We start from the raw sequence: 25,968 nt of genomic DNA on the forward strand, positions 1-25,968 counted from the left end.
CTTCAGGATTTTCCAAACACTCAGGTGTGAAATTCCAGATTGCCTTGCTATTTCTCTTGTGCTCGCATGTGGATTAAGAGCCACAGCAGCTAGGACTTCCACTTGATTGTTTTCTCCACAAATCGTAACTGCATGGGTTCTTTATTTCTGGTTCACACTACCTTATGCAGTAAATTGTTTAATAACTCTAACAAAACAGGACCACGATTGCACTTGCCCAGGAAAAATGCTGCAGATAATGAATGACTGCATCGTCAAAAGTTTTTCCCACTTTCTCCAAAAATATACACCATCTCAACATTTTCGTTCACAGAAAGATAATTCATAATGACATATGCCACCTATTAATCTCAAGAGGGGAAAGAAATAGGGGGTTGTGAGAGAGGCAGGTTAGAATTTCTATGCGCAAGAAGTGGCCCGCTCGCTGTAATTCCGCCTAGCAGTACTAACTCAAAATCAAACATGACTGGTAGCGAGCATAAACCGCGAATGCCGTCACACAAGGTAATCAAACATAAGTCACCCAAAAGACAATCGTTATAAATTATGTATTGCTGTCTGAATGCTCAGATGAGTAAAAGATACAGTGTGTTTATTACATTAATACTTATAATTTCTAAAGCTCAGTCTTATTACGAGGAAACCGAGTGAGGTGGCGCAGTGGTTAGACACTGGACTCACATTCGGGAGGACGACGGTTCAATCCCTCATCCGGCCATCCTGATTTAGGTTTTCCGTTATTTCCCTAAATCACTCCAGGCAAATGCCGGGATAGTTCTTCTGAAAGGGCACGGCCGACTTCCTTCCCCATCCTTCCCTAATCCGATGAGACCGATGACCACACTGTCTGGTCTCCTTCCCCAAACCAACCAATCAACCAATCTTATTACGAGAAAAGGCGGGTATCTCATCCCTGTGTCACCTATCGGTGGCACTCCGAAACATTACGCCACTCATCAGTAAGGGCTGGATAAGAGCATCGATTATCGATCAGGGCTGAGTGGGATATTGATTATCATGTATAATTCTAAAAATGTAAATGACATAACAGCCGCGATATTCCGAAACAAAGTAAAGGTGTGAACAATATGTGATTTAAGTCAATAAATTTATGAATGTCATTTCTAGGTTTTTACACCCAAAATTAAAAGACTCAATTTAACTAAGCACCCCAGTTGTGAGACACCTCAACAAACAAGAATGATTACTCTGGATCTAATTAAATATTAGGTTTGTGAGTCAGTTTTTTAGTTAATGAGTTCACTCATTAGTAAGTAGGATGTTTGGTTAGTTAGTTAGCTAGTGAGATATTTGTTTGATATTAAAAGTTGTGCGGCCTCATGACCACGAAACACACGCAACTTATCCAACTCTGCGGAAAAAAATAGTGTTTGGGTCAACATCTGTAAAACTCTAATTCCTCTCTCTCAAACCCCGCCCTATGGGGAGAGAGGGAGAGTTTTAGTTTTAGTGAATCAAAATTTACAAGGTAAATAAGTGTTTTTATTTATCTGTAACCATTTTCCATGCAAAAATGAGAACATGGATTTTCTTGAATAACAGCGCCAACTGCCAAGAATCAAAACAAATGTTTAAGACAAAATGTACATAGTTTTTTATGTAGAATCTGATTCTGCAATAAAAAATGGGGTTCCCATTTGAAATTTTTAAGTTTCCTCCCGCCCCACCTCCAGGGGGCTGGGGTGGCGGGCTAATTTTAGCACCAGCAGATGTCCCCCCAAAAATAATCAACTTCAGATTCTATGCATCTTTTCATGTGAAGCTTATTTTTCGAGTTATTCTGGTTTGTCAATTGAAAGTTTACACCCTGTATGCTTTTCAGACTAGGAGTGCTTTAAAACATCATTGTCAAAACCATCTATTTGTCTAACAGGTTTCATGCAATTTTGATGATTTTCAGGTGACACAAAAACAAATTTTTGTGAGGATTCTACAGTTCTGACATTCTTGCTTACTATTCTCTTTACAGTTCTCTTGCCGACGCATGCTTCTGCAGTTCATTCTTGAGTCTTCAAAATGTCAATAATAGAATTGTCGCTTTCAGATTCACATTTGGAGAAGTAATAAATGCAGGACATAAACTTCCTTGACTGCTACTGAAGCATCTACATCTACTTGATTACTCTGCAATTCACAATTAAGTGCCTGGCAGAGCAATCATAGAACCACCTTCAAGCTACATGTATTTCTCTACCGCTCCCCTCTCGAACAGTGTGCAGGAAACATAAATGCTTTTATCTTTCCTTGCGAGCTCTAATTTCTCTTATTTTATTATGATATACATTCCTCCCTATGTAAGTGGGTGCCAACAAAGTATTTTCACAATTCTTAAAATACATCATAGTCGCCGTTGACGTATAAAATGTTTATTATTACTACTGCAATTTCGACCTTACGGCCATTTTCAAGTAACACTGCAAAAGTTACATTCTGTCAGAATATAAGACTATCTGACATGAGTACATGTTCTCGTCAAAATGTAGCCTTTTGACTGTGAGAGAGTCCCACAAGATCCGATTAGTACGACACTTATAGCATCGTAATATGTTGTTAAATATATACAGAACTGTCAGTGTTACTGTTGTTCTAATAATCTGTCACTCATACAAGTTCAGGTGCACTGACAACATGTGGAGTTAAGTCTGTTGGTGCAACTTTTCATGCCAACAGACTTAGTTCCACATGCTGTCAGTGCACCTGATCTTGTATGTGTGATAGATTAGTAGAACGATGGTAACACCGCTGATACCTACGCCGTTAACTCCCCACGTATGCCAAGGGGTAGATGCCCATCCCTCTGGGGCATCGGGACTCCCGGCAATGGCCGTCCTGCCAGGCGGCCTTTGCTGCGACTGGGTGGTGCCCGTGAGTAGGGTCCTTGGTCAGAGTGGGCGGCATCAGGGTGGATGACACGCGATGAAGCTTAGTACATCATCTCTTGCTGGTAGTCAAACACTAGTAGTCTCCAAGTGTTGACAGGCTCAATTCAAGGCATAGAAGTATGACACCAAATCGTTCCCCTCCCTGGCCACACCATGGGAGGAACGTCAGGATAAGGATGGCAGCAGCTCTTATTCGCCCTGGTACCTTGTTTGTTCGAGAGCTGATGGGAATCTTTCTTGACGATGAAGCCTCAGTTTTTTGTTAAGCATTTAGAGGACAAGTTTGGGGAGGTGGAGGGCTTGTCCAAAATGATATCTGGGTCAGTCTTGATCAGAACAGCATCCTCTGCTCAGTCATGGGTGTTACTCGCTTGTAACAAGTTGGGGATATTTCTGTAACCATCGCGCCCCATAAGAGCTTAAATACGGTCCAGGATGTATTTCACAGGGACCTTCTTTTGCAGTGTGACCATGAGCTGTGCACCAATTTAGAACAGCGAGGTGTAATTTTGTCCGGCATGTCCACTGGGGTCCGAGCTATAATCAGGTTGCCACCGGTGCCTTCATCTTGGCCAGAAAGGGTGATACATTACCTGAGAAGATCAAGGTGATGGTCTACCACTGTGATGTAAAACCCCATACCCCTCCCCCAATGCGGTGCCTTCTGACCTGAGGCTAAGAGGAAATTTGAATGCCTACATCCAGTATGCATGACATCATCTTACGCCTCCGCTACAACAGTTCTAGCCCCATCAGCTCTGCCAACCCCAGTCACCTCTAAGAGCCAGAACACTTCACCTGCCCCCTTGATGGTGGGAGGCACTTACTTCCCTGTTGCTCCTGCACCACCTACTTCAGGAGCAAGACACCCCCACTCCAACCATTGAGGATGTCCGTCCCCACTTTTATACCAGAGAAGCATAAAAGTTCTTTGGCTGTTCTCACTAGAAAGTGACCCTTTGGGTCACTCCCTTCCCAGGTTTCTGTTAGTGGGAAAGATGACACCCAACAGTGGCTGAAAAGCCCAAAAGCAACTTGTCGCAGGGCTTCAAGCTCATCCTCAGTCCGGGAGACTGAATCAGTGAAATCCTCCCAGTCAGGGAAACCCAAGGAACAGCGAGAGAAATACAAAAAAGAAGGTCCCCAAGACCAAGAGAAGTGCATTGGCAACCACACCAGTGCTACCTCCAAGCTCTATGTCTGCGGATGAGGTGAATATTCTGGCATCTGCTGAGGACCTAGATCTCGCCAGACCCTCAGACAAAATTTATGTAGACTGCTCAGGCAAAAGGTCGGTGGCAGCAAGTGACCCTGAGATGTAAACTGCTTCATTGAATGTTCCATGACTTCCCAGTCTCACAATGATGTCAACCTCCAGTGGAATTGTGGCAGTTTTTCCACCGCCTGGCTGAGCTAAGGCAACTGTTAAACTTTTACACCTGCTTTCTGCAATGCCATCCAGGAAACCTGGTTCCCGGCAATGCGAACCCCTGCCCTCCGCAGTTATAAGGTATACTACAGGAACCATAGCGATTGTAATAGTGTGTCAGATGCAGTTTGCGTTTATGTCCTAAACTAAATCTGTAGTGAACCTGTGCCCCTTCAAACCCCTCTTGAAGCCGTGGCTGTCAGAATAAGGACAACACAAGAAATAACTGCAATTTATATCTTTCTCCAGATGGTGTAGTATCCCTGAATGTAATAATTGCACTGATTGATCAGCTGCCTAAACCTTTCCTACTTTTGGGAGATTTTAACGCCCATAACCCCTTGTGGGGTGGCACCATGCTTATTGGCCGAGGCAGAGATGTCGAAACTTTACTGTCTCAGTTCGACCTCTGCCTCTTAAATACTGGGGCCACCACACATTTCAGTGTGGCTTGAGGTAGCTACTTGTCCATTGATTTATCAATTTGCAGCCCAGGACTTCTCCCATCTATCCACTGGAGAGCATATGACAACCTGTGTGGTAGTGATCACTACCCCATATTCCTCTCACTGCCCCAGCGACAGGCACACGGACGCCTGACCAGGTGGGCTTTAAACAAGTTGGACTGGGAAACTGTTGAATCTCTCTCACACAGGAACATTGATGTGATGGTTGAGAAGGTGACTACAACAATTGTTTCTGTGGCAGAAAACACTATCCATCGCTCTTTAGTGTGCCCCCGGCGAAAGACAGTCCCCTGGTGATCACCAGAAGTTGCTGAAGCAATTAAGAATTGTTGGTGAGCTCTACAGCAGCATAAGTGGTATTCCCTGGAGCACCTCATAGCCTTTAAACGATTCCGTGCCCGCGTTCGCCAGTTTATCAAACAACGGAAGCAGGATTGTTGGTAGAGATCTGACTCAACCGTTTGGTGCCATACGTCACTTTCCCAAGTCTGGGCAAAGATCAAACATGTTTTCGGGTACCAGACCCCACCAGGTGTTCCCGGTGTTAACATAAATGGCGTATTATCTACCGACGCAAACATGATTGTTGAGCACTATACTCGAGCCTCTGTGTCGGAGAATTACCCCCCCCCCCCCCCATCCTTCCGCACTCTCAAACGGCGGCTGGAAGGGAAAGTCCTCTCATTTACTACACACCACAGTGATTCCTATAACATCCCATTTACAGAGTGGGAACTCCTCAGTGCCCTTGCACATTAACCCGGCACAGCTCCTGGACCAGATCGGATCCATAGTCAGATGATTAAACATCTCTCATCTGACTATGAGCGACATCTCCTCGTCATCTTTAATGGATCTGGTGCGATGGTGTCTTTCCATCAAAATGGTGGGAGAGCACCATCATTCTGGTGCTCAAACCTGATAAAAACCCGCTTATTATGGATAGATATCAGCCCATCAATCTCACCAACGTTCTTTTTAAGCTGCTGGAACATATGGTGTGTTGGCAGTTGGGTTGGGTCTTGGAGTCACGTGGCCTACTGGCTCCATGTCAGGGCAGCTTCCGCTAGGATTGCTCTACCACTGATCTTGTATCCCTAGAGTCTGCCATCCGAGCAGCCTTCTTTAGATTCCAGCATCTATTTGCCATCTTTTTTGATTTACGAAAAGCATATGACATGACCTGACGCCATCATGTCCTTGCCACGTTATACGAGTGGGGTTCTACGACGCCCACTTCTGATTTTTATCCAGAATTTCCTGTCATTTCGTACTTTCCATGTCAAAGTTGGTGCATCCCATAGCTCCCCCCATATCCAGGAGAATGGAGTCCTGCAGGGAGTGTCTCTATTTTTAGTGGCCATTAAAGGTCTAGCAGCAGCTGTAGGGCCGGCCTCTCACCCTCTCTGTACACAGACGACTTCTGCATTTCATACTACTCCACCAGTACTGGTGTTGCTGAGCAGCGCCTACAGGGAGCCATCCACAAGATGCAGTCATGGGCTCTAGCCCACAGTTACCAGTTTTTGGCCGCAAAGTTGTGTGATATGCACTTCTGTCGGCATAGTACCGTTCATCCAGAACCAGAACTTTACCTTAATGTCGATCCACTCACTGTAGTGGAGACATATCGATTCTTAGGACTGGTTTTTGGCACCCAATTGACTTGACTTCCTCACCTTCGTCAGCTTAAGTGGAAGTGCTGGCAGCACCTCAGTACCCTCCAGCCCTTGTTCAATCCTGCCATAACTGTCGGAGTCTGATTTATGGTTCGGCGGTGCCCTCAGCTTTGCGTTTACTCCAGTGCACCACTGTGGTGTTCCCCTAGAGACAGGAGGTTTTAGGACGAGTCCGGTGACTAGCGTCCTTGTGGAAGCCGGAGTGCCTCCATTGCAGGTTAGCCATGCACAACTGCTGCCCAGTGATGTATCACACATTCATAGTTCTCCTGAGCATCCAAATCACTCTTTCTGAAGTGGAGTCCTTGCCTTTACCACCTATACTTGAGGTCCATTCACATACACCTCCATGGTGTACACCTAGGCCGCAGCTTCACCTGGACCTTTCACATGGCACTAAGTACTCTGTTAACACCGCAGCTCTCTGCTGCCACTTCCTCTCGATTCTTGACAGGTACTGAGGCCACGAAGTGGTTTAGACTGGTGGTTCGATGGCTGATGCTCACATCGACTTCACTTACGTCCATGGAGGACATATTGAACAGCATTCCTTGCCTGATGGTTGCGGCGTTTGCACTGCCGAGCTGTTGGCTATATCTCGTGCTCTTGAGCACATTCATTCATGCCCTGGGGAGGCATTTCTTCTGTGTACTGACTGAGCAGCCTACGAGCTTTCAACCAGTGCTACTCTCATCATCCTTTGATAGCGACCATCCAGGAGTACATCTATGCCCTGGATTGGTCTGGTCATTCAGTGGTGTTTGTCTGGACCCCAGGTCATGTCGGAATCCCAGGCAATGAGCTTGCCAACAGGCTGTGTGGAAACCACTTACGGAGATCGGCTTCTCCGCACGTGACCCACGTTCAGTACTACGCCCCGCGTTCAGTACTGCGCCCCAAGGTTTTGCGGCTTTGTGAGACGAAATGGCATAACCTCAGCACGCACAACAATCTGCGTGCCGTTAAGGAGACCTCAAATGTGTGGCAGTCCTCCATGCGGGCCTCTCGCAAGGACTATGTGGTTCTGTGCCGGCTCCGCATTGGCCACGCTTCGATGACACATGGCTACCTCCTGCACCGTGATGACCCACCTCAGTGTCGGTGTGATGTCCGGCTGACAGTGGCCCATATCTTTGTGAGCTGTCCTCCTTTGGCTGCCCTGTGACGGACTTGTTGCCATTAATTTTAGCTATCAACACCTCACTGGCTAATTTAGTTTTACAGTTTATACGCAGTGGTGGGTTTTATCATTCTATATGAGTTTTAGCGCATGTCCTTTGTGTTTTCCACTCTAATGCTTTGAGGATGGATGTTTTAATGTGTCGCAGAGTGGCTGGCTTTTCCTTTTTATTGTTGTGGCCAGCCAGTCACACTCATCTGCTCTCTTTCTACTCCTTCTACCTGTGTCTTGCTTCTCACTGTGGTTTTCTTTTCCTGTTCTTGTCCGTAGTAGTGTTGGTTGTTCTCCTGTCACTCTTCTGCTTCTTCCTTTCTCTTGTTTTTGTGCTGTACGTCTCCTTTCTTTTCTTCTTTCCATTGTGTAATTATTTTACCTGGAACAAGGGACCAATGACCTCACAGTTTGCTCTCTTCTTTCCCTCTTTTTAAACCAACCAACCAACCTGACTGTGTCAATAAATTTGCCAAGTATTAGTATGACAGGGTCATCTGCTGGAATTTACTTCCTCAATGAGCTCGTTCACCACTAGATTCCACAATAAAGGGGACTAAACTACTACTTGTGGACAACCTGTAGTGGTGTTAATTACTATATTTTCATTCATCATGGTGGCCTCTACCTTACCTCCACTAAGCATAACCCTAGTCCACCTACATACATATTGGGGTTTTAACGCTTTATAATATTTGTTACATTAAACTTACAGTTATAAATGATATGTCAAATGAAAAAGCAACTTGAACAGTTGTGTTTGGACCTGTGTTTACGCACAGCGCGCAATATTTTCGCCACAATCCGCTAGACAGCAGTAGTAGCGAAGATGGCAACTAGTGAACAGAAAACATTTTGTGTTTTGCAGCTTGCAAAGACCGAATCTGTAGTTACTATGCAGTGTGTGTTCCGGCTGAAGTTCGGTTGTGATCATCTAAGTGATTATAACATTCATAGATGGTATCATCAATTTGAAGATTTGTAAACAGAAGAGCAAGGACTTTGTCTCAAAGCTAAATATTTTAGCAGTCTTTTCCATTGTGCCTGTCTGTGGCTCACCCCTTGCTCCATGCTGTGAGTAACTATCTATTCTTTACACTTTGCTTTATAGGATGCTGTAGAAATTCATTTCATATGTGGTATAGAATGATGATTGCCCATAAAACCAAACAAATGTACAGAGGAAAGTTTTGCAGCAGATATAAGGATGAGAATAAATTTATCATGACAGACAGAAAATTGAGAATTTGGGTTACTCAGTACACAGTGCTGGTGAACATTCTCAACAAATTTCAGAATCCAGTTCTGCCAATGCATTATCCGTTGCAGCTCTGCAGTGCCAAACATTTATGAGACATCGGTCAACCATGATGATGTTTTCAGCTGCTGTAGTTGCCACTTCTGGAACAGTGAAAATCACTACAGCATACTTGCCTGATCACTAATAATTATCTGTCAACTTGTGGTGTTAAATTTTACAAGATCAACTAACATGACCTTATTTTCTGTCATCTCATTTGCATGATGTACATTACCTGACATTTGAGATAAGTTTTCACTGTTGGAGACTGAACCTCTTAGTGGCCATGTGACATGGTGCAGCTTCAGCAGATCAGTGCACCATCTAAGTTGAAAATAATGTGCATGTGAACAGCTGAACAAGAGGTACCCTCATCATTGGATTGTAAGTCCAGATTCTATCCAAAGATCAGCATGGTCGCAGGATATTACTCATGGATTTTTCCTATGGGAAAACCACAGTAGAAAATTAAGAGGAATTGAGTGGTAGGGTACTACGTCACTGTCAGAGAAAGTGACATTTGAGTGGGTGCAGTAATCTTTCATACACTTGTAATGCACGCAGTGAAATGTTTACTGTGAGGGTAAATTATTTCTATAAGGCATAAACTTGTTATGTACATTTTAAGCAAACAGGTGTGCAACACACTGTGTGTGTGTGTGTGTGTGTGTGTGTGTTTGTGTGTTTGTGTTTGTGTGTGTGTGTGTGTGTGTGTGTGTGTGTGTGTGTTTGTCTACTAAATGTTTTGACAGTATTGTTCAATTGCTATAGTTTATTGGATAAATATATTTCACATTTTAATTTATGCATTTCAGATATGATGACCAATGTTGAGGTGTCGCTTAGTGAAGAAGAACCTGTTGGAGGGTGAGTGTAGCATAACTTTAATAGTACAAAGCTGCTTCTTCAGATGGGTCATTCCATCTCAGTTCAACCAAGGGCTCCATCTCACAGTCTCAGATAGGACTGAAATTCAGTACACAAATTCTACCACATGTGGAACACTCGTGTACAAAGTACTGGTTTCCCGTGCCAATTAGTTCCAGAATTATGACCTATCAAAGAAGGTGGCATGACCCGGAAATTGCAACCCGCTTCTGGCAATCTATCTTCAGACCCAACTTCAGGTCTTAATAACTTTGGAACTATTCCACACAGCCCAGTGAAATTTTTACAACCCAGTAACATCCATTTAGAGAGCACGCTCCATGAATCAAAACACCATAAACATATTTCTGAGGGAAAATAAAACATTCCAAAATGTGATTTAAAAAATGTAATACGTTAAAAGTTACATACTGTAGGTGCCCTCTATGCCAAATATAATTCACTAAAAAAGGGTATAATTTTTTTTGTGATAAGCTTCATGTGGCCTAAACACACACAGAACTCATCATGCCCAAATCAGTCACAAAAACTGAGTTACATGCACGCAAAATGCAAAAATTTGAAAAATTACCTGAAAAACAATTTTCACACACTGCATAAGTAGACCATAATGATATATATCTCAAAAGTTTAGCATGTTATTGCAAGACATTTGTGTACAATGGAAGTTGACAGATGTATTTGGTGATGTGGCCATTGTTCCACAACACAATTTTGTAAACACATATCGTAAACTGTTCTGCCTCTTCTTATCCTCTCCCACAACTGTTTAATCACTAAGAAAAAACATATAGACAGATTAACACAACCTATCATTAATGTTTACTGCACCTTAACGGCTAAAAACCAGTCGATTGTGCTTCGAACAGAAGTTCTCCCACACTTTAGCTACTGTACTCTGTACATTGAGTGGCAGATTGTACTGCCTTCCTGACACTGTGGTAGGAACTGGAACTGTCATAAGAATATGTTTGAAAGGAATCCAACACCTGTCTGCCAAATGTGGCCAATGAAATGATCTTGCTGGTCCTGCTGCTGCCATGAAGTTCACAAATACATCACCTTCTGCTTCACAGCATTCTGCAACACATCCTAAGTACCATTTGTCATCATTAACAGCAATAACATAGCAACCTGGTTGTATGTTGCTGCTTTTGCTTCTGAATCCTGAGTCACACACACTGTGAAGACACACGTGCATGAACCTATAGTTATAACCGGACAGTTTGCTCATCTCCACATTGTCAGAGTCCGCTGGAGAGAAGTGATGATGGCTCCTTGTGCCTGCAACAGTTTTAACGTGTTCTAGTCTGCTTTTTAGCAACTCTTTGACTGATTTCACCTCATCTTTCGAAACGTAGAATGATTGTATGCCAGAGATGGTTTTCTGTACCCAGGTAGATAATTGAAGAGGTGTTAGAATGTGACCTTCTGTAGGGTGCTGAAGACTAGCTCGTGGTGCCATGCGCTTAATGGTAGCACCAATACCATCACATACATTTTTACCATGACTTGATGCGCAAATATTCAATTCTGTGTGAATCTGAATCATGGTAATTCATGCATACATTTTTGAGATTTTTACAGTTTTTGTACTGACTAGCTGCCCCATCACTGAAATATTGTGCAAAATGTATGTGTGGCAGCTTGTTTTTCACATATGCTATGACAGCGTGAATGTGGGCATGAACTGTAATGGCATCAAGAATTAAACAGTCACTAAAAATGGCAGGTCCATGACAGACCCATCACCTGATTCACCTCTATAGTGAATCGCAAATGGCTGGAGAGTTTCTTGACTGTTGTCCTAATGATATCCTTGGATGGCATCTTGAACTATAAATGCATAATTTTCAGAAAAGTTTAGTAATGCTATAATTTCATCTTGTTTCAAATTATCCTTACAAAACTGGAGATAAGCCGATTGTGCTGTTGCTGTGAAGCTGTGTGGGGTCAGTTTGTCTGTTTTTTAACAACACATTTCAACAAAATCTTCCACTGTACTTTGCTTTGTTTCAAGACTTGTGCAATCCATGTGTGTCCATTGTTTATAAGAAACAAGTTCATCGTCATCCATAAGGAGCTCACCATAAAGTTTGTTATTAATGTGTTCTGCAAGATTTGCCTTACCAGTACACTTTTCACACCTGTGTATCATGCACTAGTAGGAACTGATGTCTCACACTAGCAGCTTCATTGTACCTTTGTAATCCAGACCAGAATCCTTTATAGCAGCAAACATCAGCTTAGCATTTTGATGGGTCTCACATACTCAAACATTGTGTGTGCCCCTTGCACTTGCAGGCACAATCCATTTTTGCCAAAGATTGAAAAAAGATGATAAACCTACTTTGGTATTGGGATACTTTTCCTTGAATTCTACATATAGTTCTGATATGTTGCATAGCAACAGTCTTTTTTTGCATCTGTACATGTACATTTCACATTTTCACCGTTACATAGTCTTTTCCTTCCAGGCACTATTCGGCTGTAGTCATTATTTTCATAAAACTCCAACACTAGCACCTTTATTTGTGAACTCAATTGCTTACCCTAAGCCTGATGAAGTTGAGGGAGCACTCCTTGGATTGCTTTTATTTTCTTAGCTTGCTTTACCATATATGTAGAACATTGAATTCCTTTGCAGTGTAGTCAATAGAATAGGTGAAAGGGGCAAGGGTAAGAATAGCTACTTTTTTCTGGCGTGTGGATATGGCACATTTTTCTTTCAAATCATGCACAATTTTGTCCAAATCGGAGCATTTCTGGCACGATTTCTGTTCCTTTGGAGCAGATAGTTCTTCCTCTTCCACCATTATTGTGTCAGCTATTTTGTGTTTTAATTCCATTTGAGCTTGTTGTAGCTTTCTTTTACTATATCTGGGCCTGTCTCTCTTCCCAACTTTGTGTGTCTTCATGGGAGACAATCCAAGAGCAGAACCTCGTCACCTACCTTCGAATCCCCCAGGCTGCGGCTAAGCCATGTCTCCACAATATCCTTTCTTTCAGGGGTGCTAGTTCTGCAAGGTTCGCAGGAGAGCTTCTGTAAAGTTTGGAAGGTAGGAGACGACGTACTGGCAGAAGTAAAGCTGTGAGGACGGGGTGTGAGTTGTGCTTGGGTAGCTCAGTTGGTAGAGCACTTGCCCACGAAAGGCAAAGGTCCCGAGTTCGAGTCTCTGTCCGGCACACAGTTTTAATCTGCCAGGAAGTTTCATATCAGTGCACACTCAACTGCAGAGTGAAAATCTCATTCTGGAAACCAAGAGCACTCATTGAAGTATTTAATTGCTCATGTGCTGTGGTTGTAGGTAGCTGATACTCTTCGTCACTGTCATGTAAATTATCAGAATAGTCTTCATTTTTAGCAGTGTAACACACCTGGAGCATAACTTTTGTCCTAGTTTCATGTTAAGCCCCATGCACTGATTCACTTTCAATACTAATTTTATATTAATTTCTCTGAAGCTACACTTCGCTGTATTCTTATGAATCTGAAATGGATCAAAACAACTTCTTTGTAGGAAAGAATGCTTATCCAGAAACACTTTCATATGATGATAACAAACACTTAAGGTTTCCTGGAGCTGCACTTCTTGTGCCCACAGGGTGTATCCCAGATCTCCATAGCAACAAATCTTGGTCCAATTCATCCAGATCATACAGTACAAAGTGATTGCCACATTTTGTTCCATATGTTGTTTTACGACATTCAGATGCTTTTGCTGTACCAATACTGCAACTTGTTTGAACAAAAGCACCATTAGTACACTCTTCTGCCTCCATACTGACTTTCCACAACAGTACTGACCAGTATGAACTAGAATCTTAAAAACATGAGTAACCTGTAATTGTTGCTTTTTTCCTTTGTTGTTCCTGCCTAACAATGACTCATTCTGTCCCTGAAAACTACCATTTTATGGTCTACTTCTGCAGTGTTTGAAATTTGGCTTGGATATCACTTGTTCCTTTTGTGCTACCACACTTAGAAAATCCATGTTTTTCAGGAAATGTTTCAAATTTTTGTATTTTCGTGTGCATGTAACTCTATCTGTGTGTCTGATACGGGCAAGATGAGTTCTGTGTGTGCTTAGGCCACAACAACAAAAAATTGTATACCCTTTATGAGTGAATTATATTTGGCATAGAGGGCACCTACAATATGTACCTTTTAACGTATTACATTTTTTAAATCACATTTTGGAATTTTTTATTTTCCCTCAGAAATATTTTGTTCGTGTTTTGATTCATAGAGTGTGTTCTCTAAGTGGATGTTACTGGGTTGTAAAAATTTCACTGGACCTTGTGGAATAGTTCCAAAGTTATTAAGACCTGAAGTTGGGTCTGAAGATAGATTGCCAGATGCAGGTTGCAATTTCCGAGTCACACCACTTTCTTTCACAAGCCATAATTCTGGAACTAATTGGCAGGAGAACTTAATTTTGTACATGAGTGTTCCACACTTGGTGGCATTGGTGTGCTAAATTTCAGCCAAATCTGAGACTATCAGCTGGAACATTTTCTCAAATTGGTTGAATTGACATGGAATGACCCAGATGTTTTTGAATTAGTCAGTACTCACTATTAAGTATGTGTAGCTGTTACTTATTCATCTTTCTTAAAGATAGGAGTGCCAAATTTTTAAAGTAATTTTCTGAATATTTACCTTTATGTGCACTGCATATGACTGACTCCAAAGAGATTTCTTTCGTGCACATGCTGTTTTGGGGCATTTAATAGCACATTTCTGCTTTTTAGTATAGTCACAGTACAAAATTAAGCGTATTGTCATTTGCAACTCCGACTCAAGGAAAAAAGTGGTGCTACACATACACCAGGATCATTTAATATACTGCGCACATCATTTCATGTAAATGAATTAGCCAAAATTAGTTTCAGACCCACCATCTATTTACCACATCTCACAGAACAAAGAAAACTCAACAGATATTGGCACCAAAGTAGACTCAGCTCAGACACATAGTATGTATGTGGAATGTATTTACAGGAGAAGTACGTAGCACTTATGCAAGAGGCAGAGTGTGAGCAGACATGGAAACAGGAATGGGGTAGAATAGCTTCAGGACAGGAAACAGCAAAAGTTGGAAGAAAATGAACCAAATAATAAGTGGGGAGATAAAAAATCCTGGTGGATCCAGATGGCAGACATTCTTAAGTAGGCCTTAAAGTCAGTTACTTAGGCTGAGTAGAATGCTTCCATAAAGAAGCCAAGCAGACTGTTGGCTACAGTTTGGTAGCTCGTTCATTGGATGTACTCTTAATTGTTGATCATACATAAAAATGTGGTGGAATATTTACAATAAAATTGTTAGATAATGTAATTGCTTTCAGAGATGGCCTTCCCTTTGATGAGGTGGGGTGTATCCTGGTTCTAGGAGTATTGAATTTGTGGAAGGCTAATGTATTGGACAGGAAGTTCCCAGTTGTGTTGCTTACTTTCCCTTAAAACTATTGAGAACTTTATCTATAAATTACATTACTGTGGATGTTCTTGCCCACTTTAATCTGAGCATAAGTGTTTTAAACAGACTTATAGAATTCTGCCCCCTTAAGCAACAAATAGCTTGTTCTGTAATTTACTTTACTTTTTTGTGGGTCGTTCCCCACTTAAAGGTTCTGAAACCTACCAGGTTTGGTAAACATAATTTCTCCAAGAGCTTCAAATCCGAGTTTACAGCAGTGAGCCATTAACAAAACTTGACACATTTGCAGTAAAACAGTTTGGCTGCCAGAGCTAATGGACTCATAGCAGTCATTCTCAAAAATTTACAAGGTTGTGAGCCTTTATCAGAGAAACTTCCTGGCAGATTAAAACTGTGTGCCGGACCAAGACTCGAACTCAGGACCTTTGCCTTTCACGGGCAAGTGCTCTACTATCTGAGCCACCCAAGCACGACTCACACCCCGTTCTCACAGCTTTTCTTTTGCCAGTACTTTTATCAGAGGCTTACAAATTGAGTCTTTGGAGGAAACCAGTTGTAATAAGAGAACTTTACAAAGTACACTAACACCTCCGTTCAAGACAACTGCATGGAATGTGAATACAACCAATAATTTTTACCCAGACTTGGTAACGCAGAGCATGAGGTATGTTCTGTAAACTGGTGCATGCTCAGTTTTACTGGGCTAGTGTCAATATTTTCAGGCTGTTGGTGCTCCCAACCACCAGTTAGCCCTCACCCTGCACTAAATAATTTCTACGAATACACAATTATGTGCGGGATTCTTAAACAGACAGAGAAGCACAGTCAATTTATACTTTGAGACAGATACACAAATCTCAAATGACTTCTCAATGGTATAAGCTGGTAACAAGGATAAAATCTTGAATTGGGAACAATCACAGAAAAGTCCCTTCTCTCCATATCATTCAAAACACCTCAGAAAACAGTTTTATTGATTAATAAATATAGCGCAGGCTAGACTAACACTTCCAATGAAAGTAACGCTTTGTCCACACTAGAATTCTAACCCAAGGACTTTGTGCCACAACCAGTAGGCCACACAAGTGCTGGCTGCCCTCTCTATCAGAGGTGTATGCTGCAGTCAGAGGACAATCAAAGGCTTCACTGGTGCTGCCTAGCTGTATTGGACGTGGAAATTCCATGTGACCCCGTTAAAAGGAACACGGCTTACTCCTTTTTGTATGGAGTACCAATGAGTATCATTGCGCCTGAGCTCAACTGCGGAGAGTATTCAATATGTACACATTAATATCCTCCTCAGTTTTTGTTCAGTTAGATAGTTGGAGAATCCAAATACTGCAACAGGATAATGACCATAATTCCTCATATAAAGCAAATCATCAACGAAATGAGGAAAAATAAATTTGAACTTAAATGTAAGAGGGATAAGTAGTTAAAAATTTTTGTAATAATGGACTGTTACATGTTAAACGTGTGGAACAATCAAGAATTTCAATCAAACACACTTTTAGTCCGATTTTTGCTCTATATCTCATTTTCACCCCTAGCTTAAACATGACAATCAAAAAGTGGTATGGCAACAGAATAATTAACTTGTAACAAAGAACAAAACAAAAATAATTTGAGAGAAATTTGGAATTTCAACTGAGGAAAATAGTGTGAAATTTCCAAGAAATAATTTGAAGCAATAAAATAAGAACCAAGAAGAGGCAGTATTCCAGGAGAATATGGTTTTGTTTTTCTGATATCCATATAAGAAACACTTCAGCCTGTGCCTTAGAGCACATAGTGCGTGAGAAATGTCATGTTTGGTGGAAAAGAAAATTAACTAAATTAGATGGTCCACAGTGACCATTGAATAGTCAAATGTAAAGGACAGCAGGCAGTCACAGAAAACTGTAATTTCTCCTGTATAAACACTAGTGTCAATTGTCACATGTTCATGCCGTGGCATGGTTATGCCTGTATGACTCTTCTGGTAATCATTGGTGATGACTATGTTGTAGTCGAAATCTAGATCTGCAACTGATTGCTGTCCTTCTTTACATTTGAAAAAGAAAATTGTTAAGTGTATTGTGACTGTTAAGAAATTGGAAATTCATTATTTAGTAAGTTCAATATCAAATAGTTACGGGTTAGTGGCCATCCTACTGACACACAGAGATTCATCTAATGCTCAAATTGGTCATAGTGTCCATTTTCTCATCATTTCTCCTACTATATGTATTCTCTAAATATTCATCTTGTTGTGCAGATGAAATCTAGTACCTATACCAGCAGTTCTCAAACTTTTTGAGCTTCAGGTGCATTTAAAGGTCACAAATAATTCTGGGCACGCTATTACACATTTCTGAGGAATATTTTACAACAGTCAAAACAGGAAATAAGTGCTGTGATAAAATATCAGTTAAGTCATTTTATTTAGAATTTCACATCCAGACTACAGAAAATACAAGTTACATTGATAAAAAAACCATACATTATCACAATATGAAGAAATAATTTTTGTATAAAAAGTGAGAGAGATTCATCAAGCACGATTGTCACCCAAATGCGACAACCAAGTGCCGTGTTGCCTCCTACCCTGCCAAGACGAAGGGTAAGAGAAACTGTTAAGTGAAATGTATTGAAATGAAATAATGCGATAAAACTAACCATTAATTCAAATTATAGAGAAAAGTAATAATACGAAACAAATGAAAGATGCCTTATGTCCTCTCCTTCTAGTGTTTATGAGAAACATGAGCCTGATGTGTCCTCACGATTTCTTCAGTGTTTGGAGATATATGTGAAAGACAAACTCTCATTTCCTCGTCAATACGTTGAACTGTTCCTCTCTTTTTATATTTAATTTTGTTGAGGGCAGAAAATCCTAATTCACATAAATATGACGTCAAAAGTTGAAGTAAAATGTTCAGAGCCTTTTTAGATATTGACACACATTCTTCTTTTCTAGAAATTCGGAGGGCTTCAAGAGACAATTCCTTATGCTTAATCGTCAGTCAACGATCAGTAGATATAGCTGCCAGTTCTTCTTCTGTTAATGTTAAGCTAAAATCACCTGAAGTTTCCATGAATGGGTTTCAAATCCATTTGTACTGTTTGGTGTTGAAGGATGGAAAATATGAACTCGGTTTCTCTTCTAAACTTATTAAATGATCTTCTACAATTGGAAGTATTTCATTTATGCACGCGCTCCTTACCAACGGGAGTATTTTCAAGTTACCTTGAACAGCTTTTCTTTTCCATATTTGTGGTCACCTGTGAAATGCTTTAATTTTGTCAGTGGATGTGAGGATATTTTCTTCTTTCCCTTGTATGCTAGTGTTCAAAATATTATACTGCAGTCTGGCACTCCAAAATTCACTCTGGAGGAGGTTGCACAAATGTAAATGTTTCATGTCTTTGAAAAAACATAAGTTCTTGTCATACCTCGTGCACATGAGTAAGTACTTTCACCCTCAACAATCACCTGACTTTTGTGTGTGATAGCAACCATCTGCATTCTGCCTCCATATTGATGCAAAGTTTTTCAAATAAAAGGATTTTGACAGGTCTTGTTTTAATAAAATTTACTGTCTGAACAACTTGCTCTGAGACTTCTCTCAATTTTTCTCCCAGTGTGTTTGCTGTTATGCCTCCCTATGAAGAAAGCAGTGATTGTTAACTGCCACTTATTGAGACATGAGATAATCATTTAAATTGTTGAAAACGTCCTCACCTTTAGTACACACACTTAATTCTTTGCATAAAAGAAACTGATATAATGTTTGATTTGATTAATGAAACAGACAAGTGCTGAGAGTTAAGATTGGTTGGTAATGCCTGTTGAATCATCAACTTGCAATGCGTAAGACTGCTTGAGTTTATTACTGCATCCATTTTTTTCAATATCAGTAGACATTAATGTGCCTGTGAACTGTATAATTCGACAAAGGAATCTAGCTTATTTGTCATAGCTGCTTCATTTCCTAGCATTGTTATGACCCTCCCTTTTTTTCCCCTTAAAGTGGGCACAATAAGTGACTCACCCATAGTATGAGTTATTATACTCGTTGCTATTAGTTCAGGGACTTGGTAGGTAGCAATCAGAGCTTTATCAGAAACTGACATTACACTTTTAAAAGAATTTGCTGCCCTTGTTTGCTGTTCCGACAGTCTCTGGAAATAGCTTACAGGTTTATCTTGCAAATGGGAATGCATTGTTTTAAAATGTTTGCTCAGCTAACTAGGAAGCAGAAATTCATATTTTATACCCACACACGAAGCATAGTGGGAAAGGATAATTTTCACTCCCAGTCCAAGTGAAACCACAGCTTTAAAAAGAAGTAGCTTTCATTGTACTCATGATTAGGCCGCTGTTTTGCTTTTTTTCCTTGCACTTAGCATTTGTTCACTTCCAGAATCGGATTCTTTGAAGGCATGCTTGTCTTTCAGATATCCGTCCATTTTATTCAATTGTATTTTGCACACGAGATTCACTTATAACACTTTGAAAATAAGCTGTACACTGTACACAACACATGAACCCCTCTAACACTAACAATTCCTCTCTGACATATCACCTGAAAAGCTCTGTGATAATGTCAAGCGCACAACAATGGAAACACGTTTTACTTCTGGTCCTGGATTTTTGTGCCTCCATGGGTTAACAGTGCTGCCAACGACAAATTTTCAAGTTCCGTTAACCTTGCTGGAAGCTTCTGTCATGAATCTGCTTGATCACTAAACTGCAATGGAATTGATGCTCAGAAGTAGCAAGACTTCGTGAACAATGACAATTATATTCACTTGTGCTGCTCATCTGTAGCAAAGAACATGAAACAAAATTCTTTTAGTCACAGACAGCTAAAGTTCAAACAATAAGCAGCTCGTATAGATACTTTCCTCTCTCTGTTTCTCTTTTCAATGATATTTTACTGACAACAGAAAGGTAAGCATTTTTGATAAAATAATATTAAAAAGTGACTGGTTGCGGATGTTATTTATAATTTTTTGATATACCGTTGTGGTACCTAAATAGGTCATAATGGCTAGTAATAATAATAATAATAATAATAATAATAATATGCAATTCACTTCCTACGTGCTGTTGCAGCGCCACTAAGAGTTAGGTGGAATAGATACGCAATCATTGGGAAACTTTCAGAATTCTATGGACAAGTTGTGATCACATGCATAGTGCACAAGGCTCAATTTCAGCATGGTTACCATCATAAAAGTAAATTGTCCATAGGCAAATCAACCGCGAAATAAAAGCATGACACGGTCAGATAATATCCGTAAATGTTTCCGTTGTAAAAGTCTGGCAGTTGTCAAATATTTTTTCACCGTTTTCTCCTGATTCTGGACGTTTGGATCTGATCAGAATGTCATTAATGCTTGATAACACTGTGGATTAGCTCAATGTTTATTTACAAACTCGAAGAGTGACACAAGTGTCGTACCGTTTGGTTACTGAAAGAAGGCATGAGATGAGGCATGCGAAAGTAATTTGCATGCGCCTACAGGGTGAAGGGTGGCGAGAGGAGGGGATGCTTAGGAAAATTTCAAGACCAGTGTCTGTCATCCACGGATGCCTATGTTCCTGGTACTGACCAGTGACTAAGATAGTTATATTTTATACAAAAAAAAGTAAAAATGGTTCACTAAAACCACATTATTTCTATCAAAACTTGTGAAATTAAGGTAGGCCTGTTGTAATGGAGTTCTAGTGCAAGGAGTTGAAGAAAATGGCATTTGAAGCATTTATTAATTATGAATGACCATGAAGCATTATGTTGTAAGAAACTTACAGTCCATGGCTGCAGTCTTGGACTGCAAGTTTTTTACACCATATCAAATAAGTTTCTGTGTTGACCACACCAAACTTTATCATGGATAAAGTGTTACATTTATAAATACAGTTACAGTTATTGTTAAATGAATTAATCACACCCATCATTGCATACTGTCATGATTGTAGCAATGTGACAATTATCTCACCATTCTGTTTCTCCAGGCCACAGCATTCTGCCATAGGCCGCAGAATTCTGCCATACCAATAATTATTTTTCTTGTCCTACTGCGAGTTACACTTTCCCTAGAATTTCTTACACTTCTCGGTGGTGGAAGGGATGTCCTCAGTGGACCAGCAATGACTTTATCACCACTCATTATTTTGAAATATCTTTGCCCAGTTCCCAAATAGCCACTACTTTTGGATAGCTAAGATTAGCCGCACTGGAAGAGAGAAGACAGTCAGTATCAAACATTCTGAATACTGTTGACACTGCAAGGAGAATAAGCCATTTTATTTTCTTAACCAAACTGAACTATTCAACAAAGCGTAAGGACTCATTCCATATTATACCTGTCGTAAAATGGGTAAAATTGAGGAGCTATGTGTTCTTTTATATTTGGCAATATGTTTTCCTAAAATATTACAGCATGCACCCGTAAATGTTCTAGAGCACAACAGTGCGCCTTGGCACACATTTTGAAAACCATTGACCTATACAATAGCTGTTATGAAAAGAATAACTGTGAAATCATTGGCTACCAAATCCCATGATTATCTTACCAGTGGCAGCAATCATAGGAGCCAACAATAAACAATTGAGTGCACATACAGTGGAAATGCCATACACATTGCAAACAACATTTCATTTCAATTTGAAGAGGATTTAAAAGATATGTATTTTTGCATTGTAAAAGAGTATTTCTTTCGACCACTGTTATATTTTAGCAATTAAAATTGATGGTGTGTGAAGAGGGAGGGTTATTAAATGGTGGTGTGCATGACATGTAGCCGGGTGAATAGATGATAGATGGCTGGAGGAAATTAGATGCTGGAGTCCACATATTCACCCTGTCCAGGACTAATACAGTGTTAGTAGACAACATGTACTGCTCGAGGTGGTAATGCAGTGCGAAATTTGTAGACAGCCTCAAGCCAACAGTTGATGTTGAATGGCTATTGTTGATTTTATATAAATAGTAATTCACAATATATATCGTGCTGTTGCATACTAAGCAACCATCAGTTTTTTAACAACATTCACATTAAAAGTATTTGTCTCATTGCTATAATGAGAACTGATAGTGAACTCCCCGCACACACAGAGCAGAAGCTTAGTTTTTGAAACTGTTTACTTTTCTAAAAAGCAATCCTGCACATTTTTCCGCCTATACTCATTTTTCTTGCTGCCTGTCCAGTCACTGTCTTCAGCTACAGTAGTTACATAAAGTTGTCAACTGGTTTAGTGATTTCCTTATTAATTTGAACAAGTTTTTTTCATGTGTGTTAATTATACATTCTGTTAGTACTTCAGATGTACTTCAAAACTTAGTATGTTTCCTGATTACATGGACATCTTATGTTCAACAAGCCATCTTACGATGTGTAATACAAGGTACTTCATGTACCCCTGTCAGTTCCCCCCCCCCCCCCCCCCCCTTTTTCTCTTCCTGGCACAAACGATGTGCTGCAAGAATATTGTTGTAAGACTCTGTATGACATTGATTCTTTCTAATTTTACTCTCATGGTTTTTTGCAAGATGCTTCTAGAAAGCAGTAATATTTTAGTCAACCCTTTGACAAACTTACACTCTCTGGGTTTTAATAGCAAACCACAATGCGATAAACCATGCCTTTCTTGTTGGATCCACCACTGGAAGTTAGGTAAGCAACTTCATGACACTTCACGACTCACTAGTCTTCCAGACTTAAAAAGACCTTGACAAAATGTGGTGCTCTTTTGTTGGTTTCCCATCTGGTAAGGATCCTGCACTGAGGAGCAATACTCACTTCTCAATTGAACAAAGGTTTTGTGAGGTATGTCCTTAGTGGGTAGACCACATGTCGTGAGGACACTTCCAATGAATCTGTCTGGCACCCCCCTCTCACCACCACCACCACCACCACCACCACCACCCTCACCCGTCTCCCCTGTGCCAGTTTGGAACAATGGGGTTTGTGTTTTGCCTGTCGTCTTTAGCAAGGGACCAAAAGACAGTAGGGTTGATATTTGGGCCTTCATCTTGGCCTTTGAAAGCAACTCGTTGGAAAAGGTAAAGGTGAGTGTGTTTTAATATGATGTGAAACTGTGTCTCCCCTTTCTCAGGCCGTACCTCAAATCCACACTATTCGGACAAATCTTGGTGTTGTAATGCCAGACCTGTCTGTCAGGATTGTGGATATCAGTTGTACACAAACCACCTTTGTGCCCCTCCCCCTTCTTTGTCACCTGTGGAGAGCACAATTTTCTGTGTTCACCAGAAATGAAAATCCAAAGATAGAAGACTCTCGAATTACTCTGGAGGCTAAGAAGAAATATGATCGTTTGTGTCCTGTACATTTGTCAGTGATGTTTGCTGTGGCTATGATAGTGTTATCCTCTCTAGTGACAGTACCCTTGTTCTTCGTACCTTCTGTGTCCTGCCCTTGGGGCCCCTCAATCCCTGTTCCCTGGTGGATGGGGGCCCTCCTACTGTTTCCCCCACAACCACTTCTGGAGTGTTGTCTCCCCACATACCAGGGATGTCGATCCCCAACCACCAGCCAGAGAAGTGAAACCTTCCCCCAGCCTGTCACTAGGAAGAGGTTCCTTGGAACATTCCTCTCCCAGTCTTCTCTGATCTGCAATGGATACCAGCCAGTGGCCGAAAAAGCCATAATTTGCTGGCCATAGGGCTTTGCGTTCCTCCTCTGTCCCTGAAACTAGGGTAGACAGGCCCTCACAGACCTCGAAATCATCCAAGAAGAGGAGGTACAAAAAGAAGGCCTTAAAGACGGAAAAGGTTCAAGTGGCCCCCATGCTACCAAACCTCTCATGATCCAATTCTGTACTGGAAGTAGAGATCCTGATCACTCCTGTGACACTGGGTCCCTCCACATAACCTACTTCAGAACTGCTTTGTATTTAATCCACCAGGCAACCCTGGGGCATGATCTGCTTCCTTGGTCCCTCAACACCTCCACAGGATACAGAAAGTGGGATCCTCTCAGTGGAACTACAGAGGTTTTTACCGCTACCTGGCTGAGCTAAGATGTCTGTTACACTTTTCCCAAGTTTTCTGCATTGCCCTCCAGGAAACTTGGTTCCCGGCATTGCAAACACCTATCCTCTGCAGCTAACGGGGCACACCCTACTTTCTGGGTCCAACTTGGTGTTACCCTTAGCACTCACTACATACAAGATAATGGATAAGGGCTCTGTATTGAGTGTGCCCTTTTTTCTAGTGGCTATCATTGGTCTAGCTGCAGTGTCCCTCTCCCTTTATGCTGAAGATTTTCACTTTTAAACAGCTCCTCCACTGCAGGTGTTGCTAAATGCTGACTACTGAGTGTCATATGAAGGGCACAGTCCTGGGCTCTCGCCCATGGCTTCCAGCTTTCAGCTCTCAAGACATGCATCATTCACTTCTGTCCCTATCATACTGTCCATCCATGACCAGAACTCTATCTCAGTGACAAGGTGCACAATGTGGTGGAGTCTTATCACTTTTTGGGACTGATCTTAGATGTCTGGTTGACATGGCTTTCTCATCTTTGCCAACTGGAGTGAAAGTGCTGGTCATACCATAATACTCTTTGCTGCCTTAGCAACAGCAGCTGGAGTGCAGACCACTCTACACTTCTGTGGCTTTACAAAGCTCTGACCTTGTCCTGTCTGATTATGGGTATCTGGCATATAGCTCAACATCACCATCAGCATTGTGGATGCTGGACATTGTATACTGTCGTGGAGTCTGACTTGCGACAGGTGCCTTTTGAACCAGCCCAGTGGAAAGCGTATTTGTGGAAAGTGCAGTCTCTCCACTACCAATCAGGCATCAATAATCCCTGCTCAACTATGTGATACACATTTGCTACTCCCATGAGCATTTAAGCTACTGTGTCCTTTTTCCCTGTAGGGAGACACACCTCTCTCAACAGAGGCTCAGGACTGGAGCATGATTGCAGTTCACATACAGTGTTTATACTCTGCAATTCAACTTCCCCCACTGTTGTCTCTTGTCAAGGAGCAATCACTTATGCCCCCATCATGTGCACCCCATCCTTAGATTTAGCCTTTGGACTGAAAGACTCTGTTGACCCCATGTTTTTTGCTGCCCATTCTTAGCCATCCTTGATGTATTTCCCAGTTTGGAAGTGGTATACAGAGATGGCTTTATGGTTGATGGACGGTCCGATTTTGCCTACATGCAAGGTGCAGTGAACTACACTTCCTGTCGAACAGATGCAGCGTACTCACTGCAGAATAGGTGGCTACTGCTAGAGTCCTCTGTCATATTAATTCTTGCACCAGCAAAACATTCATAATCGGCAGCGATTCCCTGAGTAGTTTTCAGACTCTTGACCAATGCTAGCCACGACACCCATTGATTGTGACTATCCATGATCTTTCCAACCTGCATCCAGCTGGACAGTCAGTCATCTTGTTTGGACCCCAGGCCACATTGAGGTCCCATGGAGCAAACATGCTGGTCAGTTGGGCAAGTTGGCTACCAGGAATCCTACTTTGAAGGTGGGGGCACCAGAACTGGATCTTCGGTTGAAGCTGTGGTGTCAGTCATTGGAGGTTTGGAAAGCAGATTGGTGTTTCCTGATCTGTCTGAACCAACTTTGAGCAATAAAGGGGACCATGAACATGTGGCAGCCCCCCCCCCCCCCCCTTTCATGCTTTTCACAGAGAATCTACCA

The 25,968-nt window shown here is 41.4% G+C and overlaps 1 protein-coding gene across 1 annotated transcript in view; it reads left to right on the top strand.

Annotated features, from left to right (window-relative positions):
* The window catches only part of LOC126272950 (uncharacterized), a 62,461-nt gene that overhangs the window by 21,162 nt on the left and 15,331 nt on the right, over positions 1-25,968 (top strand). The window contains exon 4 of the mRNA XM_049976249.1: positions 9,765-9,816. Within this exon, the coding sequence (XP_049832206.1) occupies positions 9,765-9,816 (52 nt within the window). The remainder of the gene's footprint in view (positions 1-9,764; positions 9,817-25,968) is intronic.

This window comes from Schistocerca gregaria, chromosome 5 (assembly GCF_023897955.1).
Source record: "Schistocerca gregaria isolate iqSchGreg1 chromosome 5, iqSchGreg1.2, whole genome shotgun sequence".
Taxonomy (NCBI): Eukaryota; Metazoa; Arthropoda; class Insecta; order Orthoptera; family Acrididae; genus Schistocerca; species Schistocerca gregaria.